This window comes from Phaethon lepturus, unplaced genomic scaffold, assembly GCF_000687285.1.
Source record: "Phaethon lepturus isolate BGI_N335 unplaced genomic scaffold, ASM68728v1 scaffold4319, whole genome shotgun sequence".
In the NCBI taxonomy this organism is placed as follows: domain Eukaryota; kingdom Metazoa; phylum Chordata; class Aves; order Phaethontiformes; family Phaethontidae; genus Phaethon; species Phaethon lepturus.
This window is the reverse complement of record NW_010564053.1, coordinates 17,479-39,666: the sequence shown is the minus strand read 5'-3', so window position 1 is coordinate 39,666 and position 22,188 is coordinate 17,479. Positions and strand designations below refer to the sequence as shown.

Below are 22,188 nucleotides of genomic sequence, written 5' to 3'. Positions count from 1 at the left end.
AAGATCCTATCTCTCTCCGTCCCACCCGAACTCTTCCATTTCCATCAAGATCATGAGAATCTGTCAAATAAAACCACACACTCAGACAACGCACTGAGACCCTGCGAACTGGATGCAGGAGGAACCATTAGCATCTACAGATGGTAGGGATATGAATAAAGTCCTTTATGCAGAGTAAGTTAGTATACCACAGGAATTATTCTGGATCTCTTCTTCATCTAAATTATAAGAAAATTAAACACATGTAGTCTATAAACATATCATGTACAAATGTAGATCAGAAGTCTCAACTGAGTACCTTCCCACCTCCAAAGCATGTTATTTTTGGGACTGGCATTTGTTGATTTATTTATCTTCCTTTGCCAAAAGCCAAGAATTCATCATCAGTCTAAATCCCTCCAGCTTTTCTCTTTCCATTCATCTTTCATTTCCTCTAAAATACCCTCCACTCACCAAAGTGTTGCTTAGTTTTCACCGTTTTTTTTACTGAGAAATTCAAATGTATTGAAAAAGAACTGTAATAAGGCCCTTAAAGATTTTAGACCTGAATAAGTGACACACACAAATTTCCCTTCCCTGCAGCCCAGAAAATTGTATTACTATGCACAATATTGTCATTATCCTACCTCCTATTATGACTGACACAAGGAAGTTGAAATATACACCTCATGCTGGTAAGAAGTGGACAGAACTGAAGGAAAACATAGTAAAAAAAAAAAAAGTAAAAAAAAAAATCAGAAGTAAAGATCTTTTTAAAGCACTTACCCAGCATCAGTGCTATTGCCGCACATTAACACATCTTCTGTACCATTTTTTACGAAATAGTTCACTGCAACAGAAATAGAGAAATGGCTTTTTAACAAGTACATTCTGGGAGCGATAACATTCACAAATATCATCCAGCAACCAGCATATACAATTGGGACAGTAATTGAGAGATGAATGGCATGCTTTTGCTTTGTTTTGCTAATTTTAGCTTTTACAAATTGTAAAAACAAATATATTTTTTTCGAAGGTCTTTAAGCACTCTCTGTACTCCAAATCTGACCTGTTTAATAATGTGGCAGCAGGGATGTGGGCAACGTTTGTAGGAAACATCATCTAGCCGTGTCCCTGGCTGTTCTAACCAAGAACATCGTAACTGAATTCAGTATAGCACTACGTAGTGAAACCAAACCATAAGCTTGTCCACAACGCTTAGACTCTACACTGGTGAGATACATATTAACTGAAGTTTGTGCTGGAAATTCCTGACTCCATAGGTTAAAAACGCAACCAACTGTAAGTCAAAATGTAGTAATACTAACAAAGCAGCCCACTCCCCCAGTGTGGTGGATTCTGCTCAGCATGGAAAAAATACAGTATAAAGCAAAAGAAACAGAAAAAATCACCGTTAAAGGTGTTAAACAAACAAGGAAATATTCATAAAGACAAATATTTACCAACATAGTCATCTGTAACGGCAATGGAGAGAGACAGACAATTCTCTAGGGACACTCAGAGGAGCAAGCTGAATTTAAGTGCTCTGGATCATTCCCTGGTTGACTATCACTAAGGCTTAAGGAAATTAGCATCCCCAGGCTAATGAGAGCCTTTGTGTACACACTCCCTCTTCTGTCCCCAGTCATCATAGCCTAACATCCAGAGAAACAGAACAGGAGACCAACTTCTCAAAAGGATAAGCAAAATCTGTTTTCCAGAGAGAGTCTGAAGGAAAGAGACGTTCTAAGGAGCATCTCTAAAATCTGAATGGCAACATGGGAGAGTGGATAAAAACATTGATCTAGAAATATAATAAATGCAAAACAGAGGACAGCTGGTGACTGATGGAGGGTAGATACACCCGTGTGCTTTGCTGCAGCAGAGAGGACACGATCCCCTGTTGACATAAGACATGATGGTGGTAGCCTCGCGCAGCATGTGTTTGTAAGCAGAAGGGCCTCTGCAAGATGGTGCTCAGAAGAGGTTCTCCATTCTAGGCTGACTCTCTCTTGTGAAATGTTTTAAAAATCAAGAGTGACAGCTTATCTAGGCAGGCTATGCAAAGAATGCTCAATGGCTCAAGCTACCGAACAGATGTGCTGTGGCTTTCTCAGTAAGCTGCGAGCAGTGGAAAAGCCCTGCCCTGTTGCATGCCAAGAGGGAATTACTGTCCATGAGCTTGTGGCTACGAGGGCACGTGATGGTGTTGAGAAGTTATCAGAGCATATATCCTTTCAGACTGTATGCTTTTCCACTTGTCTTACATGTGGGCTTTCTATGGAAACATCTTGACTGACAGCAATACGCAGGTATTCAATATGGTTAAAGATCTGTGATCAATCACCACAAATGGGGGAAGGATGCTGTGTCTTCCATCTCCTTTCACCCTCCACTTCTCCTGGTGAAGGACTTCTGCTTTCCTCAGGACGGATGGTATCTCATTTGGGATACATAGTAACACAAACCCATCAGACTCTGGGGTGTGGAGGGAACACGGCACAACCATGAGAAAAAGAGAGACCAACAACTGCAGAGGTTCTGCAACTTGTTATGAAACGGTCACCACATGGAGTACCCTGAGTTTGACTACCATGCACTACTCCCTGGGAACTGCAGCTTTTCATGCTGCAAATGCTAAGACCAGGAGGACCATAGATCTGTCACTGTGCGTTGACCATTTTCTTCGAGGGATGACTGAAGCTCTGGAGCACAGTGCTGGTTGAAAGACTGAACCAACACCTTGTCAACCAAATCAGAAGATGAGAACAGAGTCAGAGCACAGAAGTAGAGAGGAAAGAGAGACTCTGTGCACAAACAAGAAATTTAAAATCTCAAGAACAGACAAATTCTGATGTCTGCTGTTGACTTAAACATTTACATTTCTAAAACAAGCAATAGGGTAGGTGCCAAAGAGTGCTATGAAATGCATACTGAGACGAGTGCATAGATGTTGCAGGGAGGGGGTATCTTCACCTCGGAGTCTGGAACTGTGCAAGAGTGTCACAGCTACCATGCCAAACCTCAGCCTGAGGAAGAGCTGAATTGTTGATTCATTGTTGATAAATGAAGCGGAGATTAGAATATTATACCCAAGAGAACAAATCGCTGTATTATCAAAAATGCACACAACAATCAATTTGTTATTCAAAGCAAGTGGTTTGGATTTCAATCAATCATGCCAGGCAATCAGAGGTCTTTAAGAAGCAAGCAGCCATAACTCTTGCTTTTAAGAACAAACCACCTTGGTATCATATTAACCTATGGCCTCAGCTTTCCATCAGTTAAATATAAGATGGATAAAGAACATAAAACTCCTTTTTAATTTACAGTAAGATTTTCTCTCTGAAACACAGACTGCTCAAACTGATCAACTCCACCTGAAAACACAATGACTTTTTTGTTGTCTTGGAAGATTCCAGTTAGGTTTTGGTTTGTTTTGTCAGCTTTTTCACTGAAAAATTTCTGCATGTCAGTGGGAAACAAAATAACAAAACAAAAGTAGAGAACAAAACTGAAAACCTCCATAGTAGGGCATCCAGATGGTCCTAGACAAGCTCAAGAAGTGGGCCCATGTGAACTTCATGACATTGAAAAAGGCCAAGTGAACCTGGGTCAGGGCAACCCCCTGTGTCAATACGGGCTGGGGGATGAAGGTACCGAGCGCAGCCCTGACGAGAAGGACTTGGGGGTCCTGGTGGATGAAAAGCTGGATGTGAGCCGGCAGTGTGTGCTCCCAGCCCAGAAGGCCAACCATATCCTGGGCTGCCCCCAAAGCCGCGTGGCCAGCAGGGCGAGGGAGGGGATTCTGCCCCTCTGCTCCGCTCTGGGGAGACCCCCCTGCAGTGCTGCGTCCAGCTCTGGAGCCCTCAGTGCAGGAGAGACACAGACCTGTTGGAGAGGGTCTAGCACAGTTTGGACTAGATGACCTTCAAAGGTCTCTTCCAAACCAAACTATTCTATGGTTGTATAGTAGAATTTTTTTTCAATGTTTAAAGTAAAATCAGGCCAAAACAATGGCATTTGTGTGTGTGTGTGTATGTGTGTGTGTAGATAATCCTTAGGCAACATGCCATTCTTTCCAAAGGAAATGATCTTTTTTTTTCCTACCACCTTCACTAAAATGTTGGTGTCACAGTTACAGTGTATACAATGTCTTTTAGGAAGTTTTCTATAGGAATTTCCAGAGTAAGAGAATTACTTGATCATATTAAAAGAATTTTTTAAAAAAAATATCAGAATAACAGCGCCTTCATATCAGTTTCTGGTCAGTCACACATTATTTACTCCCTTATTGCCAAACTAACCCATCTATTTTTCAATAATACGAAACATTTCTTGCTAGTCCTCAGCAGTCAAAAATTCCACAGAAGTATGTTTTCTAATAAGCAGATGCTATTTTCTCCAAAACAGATTCACATTTGTACTTGAACCTTACAAATACATACTAAGACCCTGTATCTCCAACGCTCCTGACTCAGTATTCCTTGTGTTAGGTTGATTCTGTTGCCATTAAATAGGTGTACAATGAATCCATATGTTGGTGTTGTCTTCCCAGGGCTTGTGTTTTAGAGGTGCTGAGTTCAGTAAAATAATCCTGCAAAGATTAACAGCAAGCTGCTGCTTAACAGAGTTTTGTCTGCCTGCAAAGGATAGCGAGATGATGGCAACTGCTTCAGCCAGAGTGGCTCAAGCACCAGTAACAGTAAAGATTTGGCCCAAACTCACACCCCTTGCTGTGTACAAGGTATGACAAAGCTCACGCTACATAACCTCACTGCAGCTAGTACTTGTGCCAGTTAGATGGAAAATAGTAGAGGTTTGCTTCCATCTACTATGAATCACATCTTCCCTGGCATTGACATTGACATACTTGTAGCATCAAAGAGTAAACGCTCCTTTAATGAATTCTCTTAACTGTTTTGAGGAAAGCGTTAATAACAAATGATACTCAGCACAGTTGTTATACATTACATTATTATTTGGTAGGGACTACTGGTGGTTGTCTTTAGATGTGACACAGGGCCCAGACAGCAAAACACCCTAAGTGTGGAGTTGGGTTAATGTCTGCTCTTCCCCACCACCAGCCAAGGGACCTTTCACTAAACACAGCCCAGGAAATAGCGTTCACTAATCCAGCTCTCAGTTACATCTACATCAACCCAGAGTAATTAAATCTCTTCAACAGCCACAGGGTTCCTGGCTTTCCAGGGACACCAAGTAGCAGCCCTAGCCACAACCGTCAGTAGTCCCTTAAAGTTTAAGTTTGCAACAGCATTAGGAAGATGAAAAATGTATCACCCCATTTTCCCTCCTGCATGAGTTGCTGTGTCTCCCGTAAGTTTATGCTTTGCCTCTTACACTGCTCAAAGCACACAGTGTTGACCCTACTTTTAAAGTTATAGCTGTATGCAAGTAGTGAGAAAATACACAAATTCCTCTAGATTATACTTGCAACCTCTTCCTTCCAAAGTCAATTCCTTAAGCTTCTCATAATTTCCGCTGTTTTATTCTACACTTTTTCAGGTTTATCAGTATCTCTCCGGTTTCTGCATTGGTCCCTTCTACAACAGGCAATTCTAACAGCGCAAACATTCACAATGGCTCCACCTGTTATGTCAGTTTAAAAAAAAAAAGGCAAACTTCCTCAAAAAATAATTTATCTGAATTAAAATTATGCTCCAGTTTATGCTTTCCACATCTGTATCACACCACTGAGCAGAAAGCCAGTGGGGTATGTCGAGCTGCAGGATAGAAGTCCTCCTCATTTCTGTGCAAAGGAAAGGAAAATTTTCCAGTTCAGAAAAATAAAAAATGTTAGAGTCAGCCTAGAAAACATGGTTTCTGAGTCCAGCTTCTAATCCTCCTTCGAAGACCCAACTGAAATGATATTTTGACTCATCTTACAACAAATTCATTCCAGTTTGAAAAAAACCCTATATACTATCACACTCGCATAAAGAGCAGCATTCAGATATCATTAGCCACTGCCCGGAGTGGAGTCCTCTGGCTGACTTTCTAACAAAAACTTCAGAGAGGTGTCTGTTATCTCAGACTATTTATTGCAGCCACATGGGTGCTTGCTGGTTGGAGGCTTTCTCCCTGCGCTACGGCTGGCATAGAGCACTAACAGCCACCAAATGTCTCGATTCCAAATTTAAAACGCAATTCAGAAAGCCCCATCACCTTACAGTTGTGATACGTGACACAGCAACAAAATAGATAACACCCCCTCCTCACCCTTTCGCCCACCGGCACAAACACACTGTACCTCCTGGTAACACACAATAATTAAAATGAATCCGTGCTGCACTTGTTGTGTGCACGCTGTGTCACATACGGTGAAGTCTCTAATAAATGAAATTGAGTTTGAAGATGAAAAACATGCCTCACAAAAGCGATGGAACAGGCTGTGTTGAGGGTATTATTAGGGAAGAATGCTTGGGAATAAATGGCACCGCCAGTTAGTTCTTCCTTGCTAAAAGGGGTTGCAAATAATTATAATAATCAGTTGCTCTCCTGTTGCTCACCCCATGACAGGGGCCCTGGGTGTCCTCTGCTGTCCCCTGGCATCTCCTGCTGGAGCCCTTCTGCTGGGTTTCGCAGGCTCTCGGGTCTTCTCCTCTCCCCTCGCGCTTCCCATCCTTCCCCCCTCTTCCCCGGGCGCTTGCTTCTGCCCTACCCCTCTCCTGCCACCCTACCCCGGAACCATCCGCAAGGGCATTTTCAAAATTTCGCCTGGAAAAGGAACAGGAGGAGTTAATTGTGAGGATGGCAGGGTGGGGAAAGGGGCAGAGTCCAAGCAGCCAACTTTTGTTTGAGGATCTTACATACTGCATTGCCTAATATGTGACTTCAGGGTAGCTACAGCCCCGAATTCCTGGCGTGAGCTATCCTGCAGGAGATACGGAGAGGCTGGGAAGAGGTCATAGAGAACCGTACAACAAGGTGCTGGCAGGAAAGTGTTCTCCTTAAGCTGGAGTGTCTCTGCTGGGCTCCCATCAGTGCCTCTCCCCGTGCTCGAGGCAAGCCAGAGAAGCGGTTTCCCAGCCAGGGCTCAGGAGTCACCAGGCACAGAAAAGAATGTTTCCAATTTTCACAGTACCAGCTTTTTCCCTTTTTGAGAAAAAGCCACTAAAAATACCAATCAAGCCCTCTGCTAGATGGCTCCCGTGCACTAGGAAGAAGCTCTGAAAGCCTCAGAGATCCACAGCACCTGGTTTGTGCTGCCTGTATGGTCTGAGGGAAGGAAAAGCACATCAGGAGGGAACAAAAGCACATCAGGAGATGTCTCTGCAAACCAGAGGGGAGCAGAGAATTTAGATGTTGTCAAATTGGCTTGGAGACCATGCCAGGTCCATGAGCATCCTGAGGAAGATGAGACAGGAGGCAATGACTAGCAATAGATGCACATGCTGGCTTTTAAACATCTTCAGATAACCTCCTACCATGTCTCTGTGTCTGACCAGTCACGCAGACCCACGCTCTGAGAGCTGTAGGCTGCGTGGCATGTAACTAAAGGCATATTTAGTACCGCTTGTTTAGATGTACACTTCACATGAATAGGCAGCAAAATGCTGAAGTGTGCTCTCTGGAAGTGTTGTAGAGGTTTTTGTTTCGGTGTTTGGGGTTTTTTGTATGTTTCACACAAAGGAATTAAAATCAAAAGCTGCTACAAGGGTCAAATGCATTTGTGATTACACACAGATGCCAGAAAAAAAAAAAGAAAATATTCCAGCTTGTACTGTGAGAAAGAAAACAAATGAACTGGATCAAAAACTGACTAAAAGACAGAAGACAAAGTTTAAGATGAAAGGTCAGCGTGTAGTATCTCTGGAGGCTAACGGAGGGCTGTGTCTGCACCACTTACTACATTTATAAGTACAAGGGAATAAGAGGGTGAAAAGATAGGTGAAAAAATCTACTATACACAGTATTTTCAAGGTAAATCAAGCCTAAGGTCAGGACTGAATAAGGAACAATAGAGAGCCCTATCCCACTAAAAAAAAAAAGACTGGAGAAATACAAAGTGAGAAATTATGTTGTCAGAATATGAAGTAAAGCAGAGAAGGAAAAAACCTCACCCACCCAGAACCTTGTCAAGTTTTAAATTCCCTGTATCAGTTCGGGTAAGAGGTACGGATTTTTTTAGGGATCCTTAGCCAACACTTTCATGTAATGTGAAACTGTGATCAAAGAAAAGAGTAATATTGAGATGCAGGAGGAACGGGATGGAAACAACCTATAAACCAGTGGCTTGTCTCATCCAGTTCCATTCAATATCTTTATCTAGTTTTGTTTAATATCTTTATAGATGATCTGGATGAGGGAATCAAGTGCTCCCTCAGTACGTTTGCAGATGACACCAAGTTGGGTGGGAGTGTTGATCTGCTGGAGGGTAGGAGGGCTCTGCAGAGGGATCTGGACAGGCTGGATCAATGGGCAGAGGTCAACTGCATGAGGTTTAATAAGGCCAAGTGCAGGGTCCCGCACTTGGGGCACAACAACCCCATGCAACGCTACAGGCTTGGGGAGGAGTGGCTGGAGAGCTGCCCGGCAGAAAAGGACCTGGGGGTGCTGGTTGACAGCTGGCTGAACATGAGCCGGCAGTGTGCCCAGGTGGCCAAGAAGGCCAACAGCATCCTGGCCTGTATCAGCACTAGTGTGGCCAGCAGGAGTAGGGAAGTGATCGTGCCCCTGTACTCGGAACTGGTGAGGCCGCACCTTGAATCCTGTGTTCAGTTTTGGGCCCCTCACTACAAGAAGGACATTGAGGTGCTGGAGCGTGTCCAGAGAAGGGCAACGGAGCTGGGGAGGGGTCTGGAGCACAAGTCGTATGAGGAGCGGCTGAGGGGACTGGGGGTGTTCAGTCTGGAGAAGAGGGGGCGGAGGGGAGACAACTACCTGAAAGGGGGTTGTGGTGAGGTGGGTGTTGGTCTCTTCTCCCAAGTAACAAGAGGAAATGGCCTCAAATTTCTCCAGGGGAGGTTTAGATTAGATATTAGGAAAAAATTCTTCACTGAAAGGGTTATTAAGCATTGGAACAGGCTGGCCAGGGGAGTGGGTGAATCACCATCCCCGGAGGGATTTAAAAAGACGTGTAGATGTGGTGCTTAGGGATGTGGTTTAGTGGTGGGCTTGGCAGTGCTAGGTTTACAGTTGGACTCGATGATCTTAAAGTCTTTTCCAACCTAAATGATTCTATGATCCAGAAAACAGACCACAGCATTGCTTTCAATAGGGTGACTGCTGGACTGGAGGGTATTGAGAAGTGGGTAATGAAAATGACTGTGAAAAGTTTAATAAGAAGAGCAATTGAAAAAAAATTGAAAAAAAAAATTGAGATCTTGTATCTTAGAAAAGAGGTGACTAACTGAGTCAGAAATAGCATACATTCTGGAAAATGAGAACAGGGAGATTTGTGTGCTCCCGGTCACAGAACATGATAATAATGTTTTTTGCCCTAAGAAAATGGAGGGGTAAAAAAAGAAAAAAAAAGAAAGGAAAAATTTCAAAACTAAAGATAACAGAAGTATTTTTCACTACGCTTGCCATTTCAACTGCTGAAGTTACTGCTGCAAGCTGCCCCTGTGGCCAAAACATTCAGAGAGATTTGTTGCTTACGTAGATAAGGATATCCAGAGTTATAATAGTTAATGTTAAGAAAAATTGAGAAAAATATCTATACTTCAGGCTGTATTTATTTCTTCTGGAACACGTGGGGCTGCTCTGTGCTGCAGACAGATGCTGCTGTAGGAATACCAAGGTCAGATTGAGCCTGGCAATTCCCATATTTCATCTCCGTCTCACTTGGTGAATTCAGCATTGACGAAAAATATTAGGAGAAAATTTTTTTTTAGCTCTGTTGAGAGCTAAAAGTCAAAGCTACCTCTTGCTTTTGCAAGGCACATTATTGCTGAACCCAGACCAAGCAGAAGCCCATGGACAGGCTCCAAAAGGCACAGACAAGGTCCCTTCAGATGCACATCACTGTGCAAGTCAAGTGGTATATTAGTTTAGTAGATTATGAACAATTTGAAGGTGCAGGAAAACTCTGAATATGTTCAGTCTGAATCTTTGTGGTAGATCTTTCCTCTAGTAGATCTCTCCGTTCTGTGAGCAGTAATGCAGTGATGAGAGAAAAAAAATGTACCTGGGGGACAAATTCTCCCATTTTACAAACTGTTCCAAGATAAGAACTTACTCTTTCACCACAAGGCCAAAAAAATTACGACTGAAAGTTCGGGAAGAGACTGCGTTGGATACAACAGTACCAATTCCTATGTTTTTCTGATCCTTGCACTTCTGCTGGGCCTTTCTTTTTCTACTTAACTTAAAACATTAAGGTGCACAGGTACAATACCCATGTTAATAACACATCAGAGCATTAACGCTTGAGCATTTATGAAGATATTTATCAAAAGATCCACAGCACCCGAACAAAGCCACAATATTTACAGCTAACGGTGCAGTAATGGGAATAGATTCCACACTGACAAGCACAGTCTGAAAGCGAAGAGAGTTTCTTTGTCTTAATCATTGGTTCACACACAATCATACATAATAAAACACCTATTCCAGTCTCAACCTGATTTATTGTTTCCCTCGTTCCTTCCACCTCCATAATTAGTCATCAGACACTCACTGTCTTCTATTACCACCTCAGACAACACCTCAAACACTTCAGCTCTCCCCAGACTGGCTACATTCATTATTTGACTTGGACATCATTATTTTCTATGCACTTCTCATACAGTTTCAGAATATCTGTTCATACAGTTCCATTTCAGTGGTTCTGAAAGCAAAAATGAAGCAATTCAGCAGGCAGAGCTAATAATCAGGCACAGAGCTTAGAAAAGATCTACATGCCTCTATATGCACACACATACATATTTTTATATATTCACAGATATATGCCTCAACATCCATGCCCATTTATTTCGACAGTGCGTTACACCTAGGACATCAAAGAGGAGGATGTGAAGAGACTCTGGAATTATTTCACATTGGTCTGGAACCACTCCCGATTTATCAGCACCGAGCAGTCAGACTGGCTCTGATTGCCTTCACACCATGCGCAAGACCAGCTCCTTCCCATAAGCCTGTGACCCCTTCTCAAGGACCAAGAAGACCATGGTTCAGATGGGTATCACACCAATGTTCGGGAAGTTGCTCTGCAACCGAAGGTCATCTGTGAAGAGTGCTCACCGTTCTCAACCTTAGGCAGCTAACGTGTCCGGTTTAGCTGGACCACCTCCCTAGGCTGCCTAGCATGATTAAGGGATAGAAAATGAAGCAGGCTCCTCCAGAGGCCACCTCAGAAAGTTCCTTCTCCAAATCACTCGTACCCCTTTGTTGGATGTAATTGGGAGCTGCAAAGACTAGGTAACTAAAATAAGGACCTAAATTCAATGTATTTATACATCTTTCTAAATATAGAACTTGAAGCAGTCATAAGTCTTCCAAGTCTAACTGGAGATGACAAAACATGTATAACTTTTATCTTTACCTGGATTTTTTTTTTAATTAAAGCTTTTTTTTTTCCAGAGCTTTCGTAACTACACAGTTTGACTTCAGAAGAAGAGAAAAACCACTACCATGAAACGAATGCCAGAAACTAGTCTGGAAGAAAAAAAAATAACAACCCTGAAAAGTCTTCTTTTAAGCTATAAATCCCAGTAAAAGGTGAATAAAGCTTAAACATTATTTTATTTTTTTATTGCTTAGCTTAGCTTAGACAGGATTATCAAAAGGAAATTACAGGGTTTTATTTTACCTTACAAGATACCGATTTTGAGAGAACACACATATAACATACTTAGAAAACAAGACCCTTTCAGACTGTCTTAGGTAGGGTATTTAGTTTAAAGAAAAAGAAAATGCTGGGGTTTGAGACTATAATTTCAAAAGTGATTTTATATTAATTTTACTATATTTTTAAGTTGGTGTTTTTTTAAGTTTTTCTTCTTATACGTTCAGCACTTACATTGAGCCCTGCTCTACAAAAGAATACACTATTTAAACTCAGATTTCTACTTACTACTTACTGACTAGTCAATAATCCATTTTGGTAGTGGAATACCGACATGACAGTAAAGATTCTGCAATCATCAGCCGTGTGAGTCAACTACACTTAGTCCATTGATACATCTTTTCTCTCTCTAAGCCAGTGACATATCTGGCATCATATACTTTTCAATCAACTCTCACACATTCATAAAGCTTCACTTCATCAAATACATCTTTAATTTAAACACCACAACCTAAGACAGGCTTTCAAGTATGCTATTTGCAGCTGCTTTCCTAGAAATCTTTACAAGTATCGGAATTAAGTTTGCAATTTTTCAATCAGCTGCTATTTCTAAACTACTAGCTCTGCTAAATATAAGTGACAGCTCAACCACTTTGATATTGATATATCGATCACATATTTTTCATAATGCTGTGGGTGTAAACTATCACTATTTTCTACCTTTTTTTCTTTATTTTTATATTTGAGCACTGCTGCATCTACAACTTCACATTCACAAGTTTGTTATTATTAATATCTAAAAATAACTCTCCTTGGGCTTATTTATTGCAATTCCTTACCAAATCTAGAATTGCAGGTAGAAAAATAATTATTTACCAGTAGTCAGTCTTTTCCTAGATTAATGAGCTGTGCCTCCATTTTAACTTTACCAGTGGGATTTTTTAGCTTGATTCTCTCTAATGCTCAGCTGTCCCCCTCCCCACACTCCATTTGTAGAGGCAAAGAGCGGTCCTACAGAGGAGGCTGGGAGGCCTGATGAGCTGCTTCTGCCTTAATCTTCCTTTTTCCCCTTCCTAGGTTTGCAGTGATAAGCATTACTCTTGGAGATAAAACCAGACTGGAATAATGTTTCTGATAAGCCTCTTCTTAGAGGTGTAAACTGTGAAGACCTAGAGTTATTTAAATTGGTGGAAAGAATAGAAAAATCCTCCTGTTCATCATGAGATAGATGTGCCCACCAAAAGGCAGGTTTTAGACCTGCATCTCCACCGTGAGTTGAGGAGAGACTGATCAGGTGTCTCGCCTTACCAGGACCGCTGTGACCAGTAGCTAAGCTGAGAAACCAGAGGCACCTACAGTAGCTTAGATGAAGTTTCTCTCACAGAATTAAGTTTTTAATAACAATGCCAAGACCCTTCTTGAATGTCTGATCAGGAATACTGAATGCCACTTTTGGATGCTGGGACTCAATGATTAGTGAAGCTAAATGGAAGAGATCTCAGTGCTAATTTTCCCACTGAATCCCCATGCTTAAGGGCTCTGTCCTGTGCTTCCCGAGTTACCTGGCATTTCCTCAAGCTGCAGAAGCCATCAAAACGATGGAAAGAACAAAGTGTTGGGTGGATACATAGGATCCTTACGGGATTTAGTTTATATGATCATCTCGTGGCAGATGCGTAAGAGGAGGAGAGAACCTGACAATTCTCAACAATGCTAGCAACCTTGCTATGTAGGATTGACAAATTCATGCAAGAAAGATTAAGTAACAGCCAAAGGCCTGAAAGGGGAGATGATGGGCGCTGACTGCCTATGGATCTATTATGCACAATTTTTTTTTTTTTTTTTTCCAGATTTAGGAAAAATGTTGTTTCTTCTGCCATCACAGTTCCTGCCACCGCCACTACTGGTGCTGATACACTGCCTTTACCGGTGGTGGAGGCAGGAACAGGGGTAGCAGAGGTGCCGGGCAGCAAGATAGTCGTGGTGACCACAGAGATAGAACAGGAAAGCACATGTGGGTCTTGAGCGTGTAGCTAAGGGCAGGAGTTCCGGAACTCTGGGGGCACAGACAGTGTTTCTTCAAGGATCAATCAAAAATCAAGTGTTACCATGTAATTGTGCTTAAGCCAATGATGATCCAAACAAAGTTTAGAAATTGCCTTTTTGCCCCATCTACAAAATAAAAACAAGAGGGTTGTGAAGACAGATGAGTAAAGATTCCCTCCCTGGGGGCTGAAAGGAGCTAAGGAAAGAGGATACAGTTTAGTCCAGATACCAAGTCAGGCTTGAATAAAAAAGCAGAGGTGAAGCTATCCCAGGCCTTCTTCAAAACCAAAATGACTCCTGTACCAAGTGCCTGTGGCACACAGCTGTCTCAAGCTAAAAACGGCTCGGAAAGACTAAAAACCCGGTTCTTATATTTCCTTACACATCATGACTAAGTCTCTTAGCTATTTCCTCTGCAGCACCAGGCAATTCTTCAGTGTATTACCCTTTTAAGGGCTTCCACTCATTTTTGTTTTTCCATTCATGCAAAAAAGGTTCAAAGGCACAAGAGGAGGCTGATGCCATTTCAGAGGCTCCCTGCTGTCCTTTAAAACATTAAAAACACTCCCAAAGAATCCAAAGCAAACTTCTGCTCTCCAAGCAGAGCAGAACTGGCATATCACCCCGTTGTGATTCTCTGTTTTGGTGTCCTGATGATCCGAATTAATAACTCATTTTTCCAATTTTGCTTTTGAGTGTTTTTCAATCCTTTATTTCTTTACATCCTTTTTTTTCGGTAAGTATCCTTATGAATCTCTGACAGTACTTCAGGTTTCTGTTTTCTAGATTAGTATCCCTGCTCCAAACTAAATGTCTCAGCCACATTGGATTTGGAGACTCCAAAGAGCTTTTGCAATTGTATGTGCTCCCTTTGAGTGAACTCCACTATCTTAACATGTTGGCCAATTTTCTTCCCTAGTTCTTCAAAATGAACACTGACGCTACTCTGTTTCTTAATATATTCCTCTTTTTATCTAATTTGGTCTGCCTACACTTTAATCTAACTGTATGTATTGCTTAATTCCCTGCAGTACTTGAAATTCGGACTGTTATTAAATTGTGGTCAGTACTACTCTGTTAAACAGTCGCTTCATTTCACCATAATACTTATGCAAAATGAAATATAAAGCACTATCCCATCTAGTTACAAAATGAGCCAGTCCTTCCATTTCTGAATTGCTTTAGTGCAATGGTCAACATTAAATGAAAATCCTACTTAATATTGTTCTCCCTAGCCTAATGGCTAAGCCACCTTCCCCAGCATTTCGAGGAACACTTCATTATTCTTATTCAGAGCTCAGTACATTTTTCCTGTAAATCTACTTTTCTTCTACTTCTTCAGTAGCCTGCCGCACTGACTCAACACTTCAACTATTTAAATCACTTTTGTCCATCCTCCATAACTGATTGCTGTTTGCCATAAAGCACCACGTCTTTATTTTCAGATATTATGAAAACATAAAAGCATTCATTGATATTATTATTACTTACTATTAATATTGCATGGTAAATTTTAATTCACTTTAATCCATTATCTCACCAAGTTGATTATCTTTGTAATAGGTAAATCTCCTTTAGTGATAACAAGTATCTTTTCATGACCATATTAGCCATTGCTGGATTCACTAAATGGATTTAAGGGAGCATCTCCCCTCCTTCCCATACCAGGGCCACACAAATAAACTTGCTCGTGGCATGCTGGAGCTGCGGCACAATTCCTCCCATTTAAAGCAAGAATGGTTGCAACTGGCCCTGACTAACTATGTTTTTTTTTATAGAGACTATCCAGTGGTACATTTACCCTACTTCCGTTCCCAGAGAGCTAGACTATCTCCACAGATCCATTTCATCTCTCCACCTTTGTTGCAGGGCTTTATACTTCCAGCCATCACTATTTTGTCTCTCAATGCCTCTGTGAGAAAGCAGCACCTCAGGCAGCTGGCAGTTATCTGTGGGTGGAGGAGCCTCGAAGTGCCTTAATCCACCACAGGTGCAGGGATATCTTTACTAGCTCTACAAGCACTCATCTCCAAGCTGGACGCACAAAGAGCATGGGTGGGAAAACATGTCAGCAGGCTCATCACTGGCCAGCATAGGTCCAGTGTGGTTTTTTAGCTCTGGCACAGAGCTCTTTCTCCTTTCAGCTGACAAAAGGGTAACGTTGAAGGGACACATAACCCGATGGTCAGGGTTAGTCCCAAAGATGGCCCTCGTTCAGCCAGAGCTTTGTGAGCTGCTTCCTTAATGCTTTATCAACCACATCATGCATTAAAGGCACCAATGCTGGGGTTTTTTTATTCCTTGAATGAAACCTTTCTAACGTCAATCCTTCCAGGGCTGCTTGGGCTGTACGGAGAGGAACCGAGCAGAAAGGCCAGAAGCCACCAGTGGGGAACGGTGGGACCAATCCCTGGACCACACAGCCTGGCTGAAGAGGTGTAGAATGCTGAGAAGCCAGCAGGGGCTGGAGGCAACCTTGTGCCAGGCATTCAACAGAAACCGGGGTCCAGCCAGGCAACCTCCAGGAGTCAGGCTCAGGGGTTTTATAGTGCAGGTGGTTGGGGATATGGGAATGAGGACTGTGGGGTCCACACAATCAGAGCAGAGGTACCCCATGACACTACGTCACTTCCTCCCAACCAAATTTCCAGTTAATGAATTGATTATGTGGTTCATTCTTCTCCTCAAAATAAATAAAATACTAAAGGTCACTGGTCATAAATTCCTACCAACGCACACCAGTCTGGCTGCTTCCTTCCCTCAAGAGCATCACTGAATTATTTTAGACGTGAGTCCATGTCCATTGCAATTGGTGTGGGTCCTCCAGTGACTCAGGGGGGTTTGGCGCAGCAACAGCTGGGCCACTTGTTGGCATTCTGAAGTTTATTTACATGAAATGCTTCCTTTTTAAAAAAAAATGTTAATAATTTAGTTCAGTGAACCCATTTAATTGTAATTTAAAGTACAGTAGACTGTGGAGTATTCAAAATTTCTTCAACCTAGAAAAAAATCCTTTTGATAATAAACATCAGAACACCATACACTGCAGGATGGCCCAGCCCAGATAATGAGTTAGGGCCCTAATAGCATAAGATTTCCTTAAAAAAAATGCTCTTGGGGTTTTTCAGATTAATAAATACTGAATTCCTCTGGTTTGCTTTTTGATTTTTTAATATTCTTCATTCAAATTTTGAAGTTTTGCTAGGAAATGCAAGAGCTACAAATTGTCTTAAAGAAACAGCATGCAAAGCAGACACACAGAGTTGAAATTTTCATGTGATCACCTTCTTCCAGGAAAGGGAGCTTTAAGAAAAATATCATGAGACACCCTAAAACTGTGAAAATCATCAATGGTGCGACAAGGACCTTAGTCTGTGTCACAGTAAAGCACTAAAAATACTTTCAATATGAACTGTGAAGGCACCACAGAGATCAGAAAATGCTACCTAGATCTTTTGAAGCCACACCAACATCGTGAAGAGCCAGTAGTCACATAATGCTTCATTTGCTGAGTCACGTATAGATTTTGGTCTATATAAAAATAAAATAAAAAAAAACAAAACAAAAAAAAACAGAAAACAGGGTAAAGAAAAGCTTACCTGGATCACTAATAAATTCCTCTGAGGTGTTCCACATCCTACCATCCAAGTACAAAGTGCCATTGGTGGAGTTAAACTTGGTGTAGTCCCTGACACACTTGTGTCGCAAGTTGCCCATGAAGAGCTGGAGGCCTATGAGGGCAAAGACACTCAAGCAGAAAACGGTCAGGATCATCACATCAGCAAGTTTCTTAACAGACTGGATAAGAGCCCCTACAATGGTCTTCAGTCCTAGGGAGATAAAAGCCAAAGGTTTATAGACTGAGAGGCTACAACATGTCTGCAGATAGCTACTTTTCACGATGAAAATCTCCATGGAACAGAAAATCGGAAGGGCTTCTACTACGTGTTTGTAACTTGACGGCAGAAACGAGAGACAAGTGATCACTATGAACGTTTAGTTTGGCCTACTTTTGTCTGGACAGAAGTCTTGGTATTACTCTTACACAAACACTGATTTAATAATGGAGGGAAAGAACTAGATGGAGGAGTAGTGAGACACAAAAATATTAATGAATAAAGAAAATATGGAATGTCTTTATATTTACATGGAGCTGCAGTAAAGGCTATAAAGCCTAAATCCCATCAAATTTTGAGAATATGAATTAGTTTTAAATCACTCAGTTGATTCTGATAACTTTATCCCTCACGTAAACAAATGAAGAGGTATGGAAATGTTATTTATTCCCTGATTATTTTACATATTTTAGTCCCAAATCCAGCTCGCTCTCCTCATATGAATAATTCCTCTGCCTTCAATTCATTTGCTTAAGACAACAAGAATTTGGGATTAGAGGTAAGCCAAATAATATGGGCAATCAAATAACCCAGGGGAAACTGTTTGAGTAAAACAACCTGAGGCTCCAACGATACCTGTGAGAAGTTAATCGTTCTATAATGTGCTGACAATGTAGATAAATCATCTTATTACAAACACCAAAGGCTTGGGTCACACAAATTAGCTTCTCCTGTGTTATTTCAACCTGTAACACTAGCTACAGCTTATTATTCTATAAATATACAGATATAAATAATTATACTGTTTTCTCAAAAGATATTGCTTGCTTTTGAAGTGTTCCTGGAGATCAGCACTATTTGAGGTGATTGAATATTACACGAATACAACAAAAAACACTCTTTTCAAAAAAAGACCCTTCTAAACTTGCGGACGTTAATAGCAGTTGCACAATGGTAGCAATCTTGTTGTTTCTTTCCTATTTATATTTAATTAATATCCAATAAGTAGTAATCAGTGCTTCTGATAATCAGTGTCACCAGTATGGCACCAGTAAGAGAAATCGAGTTAAATGGAAAAAAGAAAATGCAAAGAGGAAACAGGAGGAATTCTCCCGAGCAATACTCAGTAGCACATTGATTTGCTCACTGAATATGATCATACACATTAAATCTCAGTTCCCTGGAATTCCACCCCAAGAGTTTGGCAGCCACAAAGGTTGAGCTAGTGCTGTATAATTTAAAATAATATGAAAATGTACTTGAGGACTCATAGGAAGGCAAAATGGGTTTTTGGTCTTGCTTAAAATTCTGCGGTTCAAGTATGTGGAAATCATAGTTTCTCAAAGGAGGATGAGCTGCTGGAATGGCTAACAGGTCCAGCGGTCCCTGTAACCAGCAGCGTGAAATATTCCACTCCTGCATAGGGTATTGCCATTAGGTTAACCTGGGAATGATAATTAAAGTCTATAAAATGGCCATTTAACCAAAAGGGACTGACCCATCAGGTGTGGGTAGCCCTCTTTCTCCACTAAATTCTTTTTTTGCCTCTTTAAAGCTAATGTGTGACATGGTAAAGATGGAGAGGTTAGAGAGCTCCATGCTTTACTCAAAAATAAAGCAAAAAATATTGTAGTACAAACATTAGGCAAAAGCTGGATTTTCATACTCCTCACCAGAGAGAGATTTTACAAATGAGGTCAGTTCTATTCAGGTACCTAGAAAAAGGCCATGTTTGAACTTTTGAGTCCTTCTGTAGATTTAGCTGCCTATTTTTTTGATGCTTAAATAAAAAGCATAGCTCTTCTGATTATCTAGTCTTGGGTGAACTTTATACCTGAAGTGAAACTACTTTTAGTTGTAGACCAATTCTGAAGGACTTCCCGGGGTCTCACTCTTATCCAGTGGCACTAGAATATTCTTTATTTTATCTAATATTCTGAAATGTTTTTGATGATTCTCATCATTGGCTGTCCTTTGGATGCCCAGATGTTTCTTCACTGAAGCTGGTGAAACTTGGGAAGCCCAAATATAAACTGAGTCTTAAAAAAGGGAAAAAACCCAAACTATAAATTCTTTTAATTCAATACCTTCTGTGGAACCCCTGCAGCACATTTATTTGTCTGTAATACAAATGCAAGCTTGGAGGCTGCATTAGTATCATCTAAGAAAGTGCACTAATTAATCTTACATGGGCAAGGACAACAGGAGTCCTAATGTGAGCAGGGATAATATTAGGAAACAAAACCTACAAAATCCTAATCACCAATGAAGACAATCGGTATTCAAAATCAGGCCCCAGTATTCTTAATTTCAAGGTCATTTCATGAAACATGTTTTTCTCAGTTTACTTACTGGGGTTTTAAATAGAATAGTAATCCTATACTACTAGTTTTACAAGTTCATTCCTTGCAGGTATCAAATAATTTCTTTATGAGAAAGTTTTCTGCTTTATTTTCCTTTTTTTTTTTTTTTTTGATAGCATAGAGGTTCCTAAGTAGTTTAAGAAGAGAATGCTTTAGTAATACAATTGTTGTAATTAAAGACCATTTAAAAATAATTTGTACTCTGCCTCCTGGACCTTTGTTAAAACTTTCCAGGGAAACCATTTGGGAAGTGGTATACTTACAATCTAACTGTTTTTTTTCTCATCCTTTAAAAACAAAATTTGCCCAGAAAATTAAGTAACATCCATCAAGTTGCTTGGCACAACAGACTGCTAAGCAAAGTGTTTAAATCACCATTCATTTAAACTTTCTGTGCCTCACAAATGGAAGGGCTGAGGGGAATTAAGGGCACCCAGAACCTCTTGCAGGTGCTCTGCATTTCTCTGAATCAATCCCACGTTTTGCAAAAGCAATGCTAGATGTATTCAAATTTAGAGCACTGTTAAACCTTCTAGATAAATAATCCTCCTTTGAAATAGTGCCAATGAAAGCACTGCAATATAGCTTAATAGAAGATACTATTTATGGGGCATTAAAGGTATTTACTTAATTCTTGCAAGTCAAACATCAAACCAGGCAGCATGCATCAAAAACTGAGGGTCTGATCCAAGGCTGAGTAACAGCTACACTTGTTAGTGACAATGGGTCTATAGATTACTCCCTATGGAGTAATCGATACAGGCTTTTCCTGAATCACTAAATTCTTTCCACACTTCTGGGCCAAATCCTGCTTGCATGACACGAACACCGCCACGAGATCCAAAATCAGTGGAATGAGGACTGTACAGGCAGCCTGACATCTACAGAAAGCAAGAAGGATTTGGCCCAAACATTCCTGTTAATGCAGGTAGAAATTAACACAATCAGAGGTTAATCAAATAATCAGTTATCAAATGCAAATCAGAAACCATAGAAAATGCAAGCAACACCAAACGATGAGAAATGGCAAGATCCCACAACACCATCCATTCCTCCTACGAGATGTGAGAAAGTGTTAGCACCGTTCAGTATGACATCCATACCAGATGTTGGCAATCACCTCCAGAACATCAGACGCTTTCATGCACAGTCTGGAAATGAGTGGGAAGAAAAAGCGAAAATAAAAAAAGAGAGTGCGACTTGCACCATGATTGCCTTCACCTAGCCTGCTCCTCCTGAGGATACGCATGTGTCTTGGAAATGTCTGCATGAGTCGTGTGCGTGCAGGGAGAGAGGAGTCCACTCTTGATGAATGTATTTTGCCATTAGCCACTGACACGTGGGCCAGTTTAACAGCATGTTGGCAAACTTGAATGGTTGTCAACATTTATGTGGACCATCTTTGCACGGAAATGTGACCATCAGGCCAGACCCCAAGGAAAATGTAAATATGTCATGGATTTCTCACCTCTGGGATAGTTACTTCTTGAGCTAAGTGACGTACCCACCACAAGGATGACATCTATCTCTGCAGGAGGACTTCAGTGAGGCTGAAGCAGCGAACGGGGGTCAGTCTCCTCCACACAGCCTTAATTCTTGTGCTCTGAGCTCTGTTCTGGCTATCAGTAAAGTACTGGATAACATTCGCAGTGCTATTTATAGCCTTTAGACTCACACTAACTTAAACGGGAGCTGGATCAGGCCCCAAAGTGCCTTGGCCCAATTTTCTATGAGGTCACCTTTCGCCGGTATTCTGTCATTTTATGTGAGAGATCGGTGATGTACATGCCTGTTCCAGAAAGAGCAGTGAAGCTTCTCTGGATACAGGCACTTTACGAAATCCTGGTGATGATAATGATGGCTTGCATTTTGCAAGTTTTTGATGAGGAAACATGGAAGGGTGTACCTCAGAGCTTTACATTGCCTCAATTAGTAGTTATTAAAAAACACTGGTGGTTTCCATGCAGATAAACCATGATTCGAGACCCTTGCTTGTCATGGGAAGGATTCCTATCGAGCACACCGAGACTTGGACACGCTGGTAGTGGCAGGCAAATGAGTGACTTCAGTGGGTTGTGCTGCTGCTGACCATGGCTCCTATCCAGATTGAAGACGAACAAATCCAGTTGCCATGGCAACGTGCAGGCCGCTAATTAATAAATAAAATCACTGAGAGGTAAAGGTTTTATGCTCCCATAGAGAAAATGTTACC

At 41.3% G+C, this 22,188-nt stretch overlaps 1 protein-coding gene across 1 annotated transcript in view; it reads right to left on the bottom strand.

Annotated features, from left to right (window-relative positions):
• LOC104614608 (sodium channel protein type 5 subunit alpha-like) overlaps nt 1-22,188 on the bottom strand; it is a gene marked incomplete at both ends in the record, with an annotated part of 67,544 nt that overhangs the window by 33,482 nt on the left and 11,874 nt on the right. Inside the window, 2 exons of the mRNA XM_010294731.1 lie at nt 766-829; nt 17,377-17,607. Coding sequence (XP_010293033.1) covers nt 766-829; nt 17,377-17,607 — 295 coding nt within the window. The remainder of the gene's footprint in view (nt 1-765; nt 830-17,376; nt 17,608-22,188) is intronic.